The 9041-nt window shown below is 28.3% G+C and overlaps 1 protein-coding gene across 1 annotated transcript in view; it reads right to left on the bottom strand.

The window, feature by feature from the left end:
* LOC105257979 overlaps positions 1-8969 on the bottom strand; it is an 18628-nt gene extending 9659 nt beyond the window's left edge. Inside the window, exons 1-2 of the mRNA XM_025412371.1 lie at positions 8737-8969; positions 3717-3953 (exon numbers count right to left, since the gene is read on the bottom strand). Coding sequence (XP_025268156.1) covers positions 3717-3950 — 234 coding nt within the window. The 5' untranslated portion in view covers positions 3951-3953; positions 8737-8969. The remainder of the gene's footprint in view (positions 1-3716; positions 3954-8736) is intronic.
* Between the last annotated feature and the right edge of the window lie 72 nt (positions 8970-9041).

Raw genomic sequence — 9041 nt, 5'->3', positions numbered from 1 at the left:
TTCACATACAATTATGCTGTGTAGCACATGTATGTGGCTCTCCCTGTTTGTATATAGCGTGTGAGCAGTGTGTCCTCTTTCTGGCACTACTGTTCATAAAAGAAAAAAAAATATACTTTAAATCTTATGTGTTTATTACTAGTTAGTATTTAAGTGGTATTTATATACATTTCATGATAAATATTGAATACGAATTAAGTTAAGAGTGACTCGCCGCGTAGTGGGAAGCAAAGAAACACGTACCACATTTCTGATATCAAAATGATATTTTTCTGACCACTGTATGAATGTTATAACAGGTTCATATGTGGGAACTCATAATCAACTGCTTATGGTTTAATGTTCAAGAGTTTCAAAAAGTAATATTTTTGGATCACATCTTGAATTCATTTAATGCAAATTATAAAGAGGTCAAAAATATAAGTTCTTTATGAACATATTATGAAAAGTCTGCAGTCTGGGACATAATTATGTAGAATATAAATTATATGACATAACAAGATACATTTTATACATTACATTTATGTAAATTATAAATATCTGACGATTTATCGGTAACATTTAATTTATAATAGCTGTATAATAGCTAATATTTAATTTATAATAAATTATGCTGCATTTTTACCGCGTTTTACTGTTACAATGATATCATGCTTAATTTTTGCTGTTTTTTTATTAAAATTTGGGACATGGCAAATCCTATTCGATATTTGTTGTCATATTGTAATAGCAGGTAATGCTCGATTTTTATTGTATTTTTATTTTCATCAGCAGCTTATTCTGATAGCTCTTAAGATAGTAAGCAAGCAGTGCTTGCAGACGTAGAAATCTACTGTAAAGTCATGATTGGAGTTGTTGTCATATCTGTTAACATGCTGCTGGCCTTTTGCTCTATCTGGAGGTATGTATATATATATATATATATATATATATATATATATATATATATACCCAGTAAGCAAAATGTTAGCAGGTTGGCAACAGATTGGCAGCAAATTCGATCAGAATCCCACACCAGAACCGTAGCCATCTGTGTCTGCATTAAGTTTTTGTTTTGGCGACAGAGTCTGTAAAACATAATTTGTCAACCGACTGTTAGCAAAAACCGAGCAGGATCTGCGCGTGCAATTTGATGTTAGATTGTCAGCAGAAACCGAGCAGAATCTGCGCATCCAACCTGATGGCAAATTGACAGCAGAAACTGCACAAAATTTGGGCTTACTTTTATTAATGTTATATAAATGCAACAAAATTGATTATTACAGGTGCTAAATAACAATATTATCGGAAAGTTAATTACAATTTTTTTCTAAAATGACATATATATCATGTTATATCGTCAGGGTTGGGAAAGTTACTTTTTAAAAGTAACTCGTTACCGTTATCGTTCTTTTTTCTAAAAAATAACTCGTTACCGTTACTCGTTACCAATTTTCAAAAGTAACTCGTTATCGTTATCGTTACTTAAAAATAACGCGTCGTTACAATTTTGGTTACTTTTTTTAAATATAAGTTTATTAAATATTACAGAGTTTATTTTAAAATAAATGAAAACATTACTAAATTTTATCGAAATTCTTTATTAATTTTTAAAAGAATTTGCTGTTCAACTGTGTCATCATTTAGCTGCCCTCTTTGTGGCGTTAATACAGATCCACCGACACTGAACATCTTCACTAAACTTTTTTTTTCACATCTGTCCAATGACGTGTTTACGTACATGTGATTTTGCATTCCACACTCTTCTTTGAATGAAAATTACACCGAGTAAATTTGCAAAAAGTAGTGATAAATGTAACTGTTAAATTCGTTACTAACGAAATTTGTGAACGTTGTTACAGTTACCAAAAAAAGTAACTGTAACGGTAACGACGTTACAAGTAACGCGTTACTTCCCAACCCTGTATATCGTAATATATGTAATGTAATATATATTATAGTTATATCTCATATAGCGAAGGACTAATTCAATTTAATTAAATTAATAATAAAATAAATGATAAAAGTAAATGTAACTTGTAAAACTGGAGATGTAATTTATTTAGAATTAAATTCTTGTTTTATGTCTCAAATAGACAGTACATGAATAATTTTTCATTTATCATATGGATTCCAATCAGTTTAATATTCTGAATCTCATCTGTTTGTATCAGAAATTAAAGTGATAGAAATTAAAATGATTATTACTATGTTTTTAGTCTTATTCATATTCGCGACTTTATATACAGGGTGTCCCATTTTAATCTATCCAATCGAATATCTCGAAAACCAAGCTTGAAAGAGAAAAATGTTTCAGACAAAAGTTGTATGGTTTCAAGGGAGCCATAAGATGATATCATTGGTTTGACCTTGAAGAGTCATTTGAAGATCACACGAAGGTCACTTCAATTTTTTAAAATAGAACATCCTATATATTTTTATATATTCTTGTAGCTCATCTCGAGATCTTTCCAAAACACTATAATAAAGTATTTCTTCATTGAATACTTTTCGAGTTATGAGGCTTGAAATAATTTCTTAAGTTTACATAAACCATAAAATATCTAGTAAAATATTCATTTTTCGATTATCTTACCTTAATACTTTTATGTACAAAATAATGAGAGGAATCAATTGATGTAAAGAAAACATACAGTTGTTTTTAAGAAAAAATATTTGAATTTGCAATTAACAATTCCATATTTTTTGTTAAAAACAACTGTATGTTTTCTTTACACCAATTGATACCTCTCATTATTTTGTATATAAAAGTATTAAGGTAAGATAATTGAAAAATGAATATTTTACTAGATATTTTATGGTTTATGTAAAATTAAGAAATTATTTCAAGTCTCATAACTTGAAAAGTGCTCGATGAAGAAATACTTTATTATAGTGCTTTGGAAATCTCTCGAGATGAGCTACAAGAATATGCAAAAATATATAGGGTGTTCGATTTTAAAAAATCAAAGTAACCTTTGCATGACCTTTAAATGATTCTTCAGGGTCAAATCAATGGTACCCTCTTATGGCTCTTATGGCCTTGAAACCATACAACTTTTGTCTGAAACATTTTTCTCTCTCGGACTTGGTTTTCGGGATATTCGACTGGATGGATTAAAATGGGACACCCTGTATATTTCTGACAGAAATTAGATTAGGAGAAAGTACAGCTCACGTAAGCGGTAAGTGAAGGAACTATCGAATCATGCAAACCCTGTTCCGTTTCTGCCGTCAATCTGCTATCAGAAATTGTGATTGAACGCAGATCCTGCTCGGTTTTAGTTATCAATCTGCTGTCAAAATTGCGCCGCACAGATCCTGCTCGGTTTCTGCCATCAATGTGCCGTTAGTTACATCAGCAGGCTTTACCCGATTTCTGCCGACAATTTAATATCAAATTTCATTGCGCAGATCCTGCTCTGTTTTTATTACCAATCTATTGTCAAAATTGCGCCGCACAGATCCTGCTCGGTTTCTACCATCAATGTGCCGTCAATTATATCAACTCGGTTTCCATTGATGATCTGTTGTTCAGTTATGTGAACAGATTTTGTTGTATGTCTGCTAACATTCTAACAATATGATCGAACATATCAATTCCTCTATGCAAACTGTAGTCTTTCTGCCTTTAAAATTTGTAATGGGTGTTTGACGAAAATCTGTTCTAACAGATAGCTATATATACCTGGGTATATATATATATATTATTTTCACAATTAATATTTGAAAATTACCTTTATAGTCATACGAGAAACAGACATTTCCAGAGGAACAGAACGTAGTTCTCGCTGGTATAATGTTCCAGCTTTTTCTTCGTCCAATTTATTTTTTCTTGTAGAATCCTTCTGAAGTGCATCCAAAGCACGCTCCAATCGCCCACTACATGCATTCCAATTGCTAATATCAGCATACACGAAAGCAATCGACAGGAGCAATAACCAAATTGTTCCAAACGATCTGAACTGCATCACCTATAGTGTAAGTGTTATAATTCTTTCTATTACATACAGATACAGCATATATAAATAGAAGGTAAATATACCGAATAGGGAACCAGCCCCAATAACCTTAACCTTGACATATGTTGTCAAAGTCCTGAGTAACGTGCAGGAGATTTTAGCTGTCTCGTTGTTTATTAAAAAGTTATATTAACAAAAGAAGTTTTATAAATGGAACCCATGTGAACCGCTTTTCATCTAGCAAAGTGCATGCGTGGACACAGTATGTTCCGCCCTTGACTTAAAATTAACATTTAATTTAAATCAGGAAATAGGTTTGGGTTAGGTTATATCTTTTGAAAATGGAGCTCCCCGCAGGAGGCGGAATACACTGTATCCACGCATGCACTTTGCTAGATGAAACGCGGTTCACATGGGTTGACTGATTTCTTACTTGTACATGATGTAAAAATTAAGTTCCATTTATAAAACTTTTTTTGTTAATAATTTTTTAAACAACGAGCGACGGCCAAAATCTCCTGCACGTTACTCAGGACAGTGACCTTGGCAACATATGTCAAGATCAAGATTATTGGGGCTGGGTTCCCTATTCGATATATTTATCAAATAGAAATTTATCAAGTCAAAAAATTCGCATTAACAATAAATATCTCAATTATAAGTATCTTAGATTATCAGATCTCAGTAGCTTTTTCTTCTTTTATATATTTAATAAACTTACATTGAACGATTCGAAAAAAAAAGAGATTAATCTGACTGAGCAAATGAAAATATAACTGTTAGGTAAATTACATCCCACATATCACAGAACATCGCAACAATATTGCGACAACATTACTGAAATGTTACAATGTTGATGCAAACTCTTGTACTGTATGTGGGAACATACGTGTTATATCCCATCCGGCATCCGGTATGTGATATTAGTGAAACATTACTCTCATATTTCATTTGAAATATTACATTTTTCAACAGTGTTACAGAAATATTTCACGATCGTTTATGCAACACTTCTGCAATGTTTCAATGTCCATAATCATTTCAAATGCAATCTTACAGAACGATTTCATACATTTCGGATTTTAAATATTTCGGAAATATTACTAAAATATTACTTTATTCGTTTCTGATAAATGAATATCTTGAAAATTTATAAAAATATATAAATACACTCGGCAATAAGAATATTTTAGTATACGCAATGAATGAACTGTTTCTCATTTATCCATTTAATTTCAAATAATCTATTTAATATTCTGAATCCCAATAAAGGATCCAGAATATTAAAGAAATTATTTTAAATTAAGTTAATTCAGTTAAATATCACAAATTAAACTGATTAAAATGAAAAAGTATATTTGCATCTTATGTTATATATGGTACTAGTCTTTTAGCGCAATGTGCTTGATTATTTAATGCTTCATCATATGCTTAATAATCGCATAATTTGGATTGTTTCTTTTTGTAACGCACTTTGCAATCGCAATAATTTTGACAAATCTCTTTTCATCACACGCTTATACTCGCATGGCTTGATTGATCTTTTTTAATTAATTTCTTCTAATTAATTATTGTGAATATCACAAAAAAATAAAAGACTTTTTTACTCGATTTAATCTGCTATACTTGCATACGAAAGGTGATACGATTATTGTCGGAGAGACACTCTGTATAACACTTTTATAGTATATTATAGTATATAACATTTTTATAGTATAATTATATTATATATGTATATAAAGATGTATATAAAGATAAATAAATTATATATGTGTACAGGGTGTTTTATTTAACCTTTACACCTCAAATAATCCGTTATTTTTTCATATACAAAAAATGATAAAGAAAGAAGTTATATGAATGAAAGGGACATAAGATGATAATAATTATTTGATCTTGGATAGTCTTTTGAAGATTACATGAAGATCACCTTCAAATTCTTAAATGGAAACCCACATTTTTCATTGCATATTTTTATAGCTTACCTCGAGAGCTTTTTAAAACACTATAATAAAGTATTTTTTATTGAATACTTTTCGAGTTATGAGGCTTGAAATAATTTTTTAATTTTACATAAACCACAAAATATCTAATAAATATTCATTTTTCGATTATCTTATCTCGATACTTTTATGCACAAAATAATGTGAGGACTCAATTGGTGTAAAAATAACTATATGTTTTTGTTACATCAATTGATTCCTCATATTATATTGTGCATAAAAATATCGAGATAGAGAAATATATCGAGATAAGATAATCAAAAAATGAATATTTTATTAGATATTTTTCGGTTTATGTAAAATTTAAAAATTATTTCAAAGCTCATAACTTGAAAAGTACTCAATAAAAAATACTTTATTAGAGTGTTTTGAAAACCTCTCAAGTTAAGCTATAAGAATATGTAATGAAAAATGGGGGTTTCCATCTAAGAATTTGAAGGTGATCTCCATGTAACGTTCAAAAAATTATCCAAAGTCAAATAATTAACGCCAATTTATCCCCCTTTTATTCATACAACTTCTTTCTTTACCATTTTTTTTGTACATATAAAAATAACAGAGTTATTTGAGATGTGAGAGTTAAATGAAACACCTTGTATATAAAAATGAAAAAATTATATTATTATATAAAATATAACATCTGTTATATTACCAAGTAACATATGTTACTTCTATGTTATATTATATTTATATTTTATGTTTATTGGAATAATTACTAATTAAATTAAGAAAAAGAATCTCTTTATAATATAATAAAAAAATAGAGGAAATAATGCACGTAGTGTATTAATTTATTTTAATTAAGCCGATATTTAATTAATAGAATGAAATAAAACTTAATATTTTAAGCGATATACAGCAATACACACTATGATTATTTACACGTCCGTCTACCTTTCCCATCATCAAAGTATCTCCCAAGGCATATCCTGTAGAAACTCGGTGAACTCAAGTCGCCGAAACAGAGCATGAAAGCGTCTCCATTCTGCCTATCGTAAATGACAATTGGATTGTGTGAAACTAGGAAGTATGATTAAAATTTTGAGTAACTTGTTAAGAATAATTGTAATACATCGAAATGATATCAATCTATAAATATGACGAAAATATTATTGCAATAAAAAAAAGATAAAAAATAAATATTAATAAAATAAAAGATTTAATAAATAAAAAAATTAATTTATATAATAAAACAGCATATATATTGTATTGTATATTTTAAATAATAAAATTCATATACAATTAAGATATACAAATCTGTTAGAAAATCCGACATGCAACATAAAAATATTAAATTAAAAATATTCAATGTTTCCTGATTTCTAGTTGGCTAATGGACAATATCATTACAACAACGCACGTAGCATTGTGTCATGTTTTTACAACTTACACAGCAGAATCACAAATTATACGAGTTCTTGCTATGGCGAAATTGCATTGTTCGCAATTGTATGCTAATGTAGAATAAGTTTTATTCTAGTGCACTCTCACGCTTCATCAATCATCGTGTTCAACAGATGCAATTTAGTGATTAATTTAACATTCACTCAGCTTATTTTTTCTCTTTTTTAATTCTTCAATATATTGATCAAATACGTTAAGGAATTTATATATACATAAAAATGTGAATATACAGAATCATATAAATGGTAATATTGCTGCAATATTTTATATAAGGGATTGAACAATGATACATATAACTAGATTAAAATCATTTAAGCAGTTTTCCTACAGAAAATAAAAGTTAAAAAGTTTTACAAAAATTTTTGAAAAAATTGACAAAAGACATCTTTAACATTTTTTCTCATTTCAATACTATTTTAAAATGTTATAAACTTTATTAAGAAATTAATTATTACCTTAAAAAAGAAAGAAAAATAATCAAAGTCATCGTATAATTTTGCTGTCAATTAGTTAGCTTTACACTAAAGATTAAATGTGTAGAGTCATTAACTAAATTCTGATTAAAGTAATCGATGATTAATTTTCAATGTTGCTATTTTTAATAGTCTCTCTCCCCTTCTCACTCTCTCGCTCTCTCTGTCTCTCTTTCCTCCCTCTCTCCCTTCTCTCTACCTCTATCTATCTATCTATTTATCTATTTAGCTACCTATTTATTTATCTATCTATCTAGCTATCTATCTCACTTTCTCTCTTTCTCTTTTTAATACAAAATGTATTTGATTTGACATGAGTTAATCAATAATTAAATTAGTCGAAGTGATTCTTATAATTAGTCCATCTATAAGATATTTTTATAAAGTTAAATATATTTTATTAATATATATATCTTATAAAATAATTTTTATTTTATATAAAATATAAGCAATCTCTAAAACTAAGAAAAAATTTTTTTAAAATCAGCATTTTTACAAAAAGATTTAATTTTTTTATAAAATGCCAAATTATTATAAATTGATATATTATAAAAAAGCTATATCATTTATAAGAAAATAATAGTTTTTTATAGAATATTTTTATAGAAAAACTTTTATAGAAAAATTGAATTTATATAAAAAGCCGACAAATGAGACTATAGGAAAAGTATTATTAACATGAAAAGTTTAGAATTAATCCATATCATATTATGTGATATGGATTAATTTTAAATTGTTAAAAATGTTTTCCTTTAAATTTATTTCTTTTCTTCGCATATTTTTAATCGCTCTAATTAACATAAAACATATAATTTTATGATATATGTATATATATATATATATATATATATATATATATATATTTAAATTTGTATTTTATATTATAATTTTAATTTTAAAAAATTATATACTTACTTCGTGGAATATTCAGATTGATTTTGTTTTCTGATGACAGCAGATGAATCAGCTGATGTAACGCACACAAAATCGCTCGTACTTCTTCGCATCGAGACATCGAAGAACAATATGCGATTGAAGAAAGTGCTGCTACTCGTGCGCCGCTCAGATACGCAGCGATTCGCACTGAAATCATTCTTTCCTACTTACAAGCATTGCGTGCTACCATGCGGTAAGTGAGAGGTAAAAAGTGAGACGAACTCTACCTGTATGTAGGCTACTGTACTTTATTTTAATTAATGTTGCAGAGATATATAATATTT

This window comes from Camponotus floridanus, unplaced genomic scaffold, assembly GCF_003227725.1.
Source record: "Camponotus floridanus strain SB8 unplaced genomic scaffold, Cflo_v7.5 scaffold108, whole genome shotgun sequence".
In the NCBI taxonomy this organism is placed as follows: Eukaryota; Metazoa; Arthropoda; class Insecta; order Hymenoptera; family Formicidae; genus Camponotus; species Camponotus floridanus.
The sequence above is the reverse complement of the archived record's forward strand: the minus strand, read 5'-3'. Positions and strand labels throughout refer to the sequence as shown.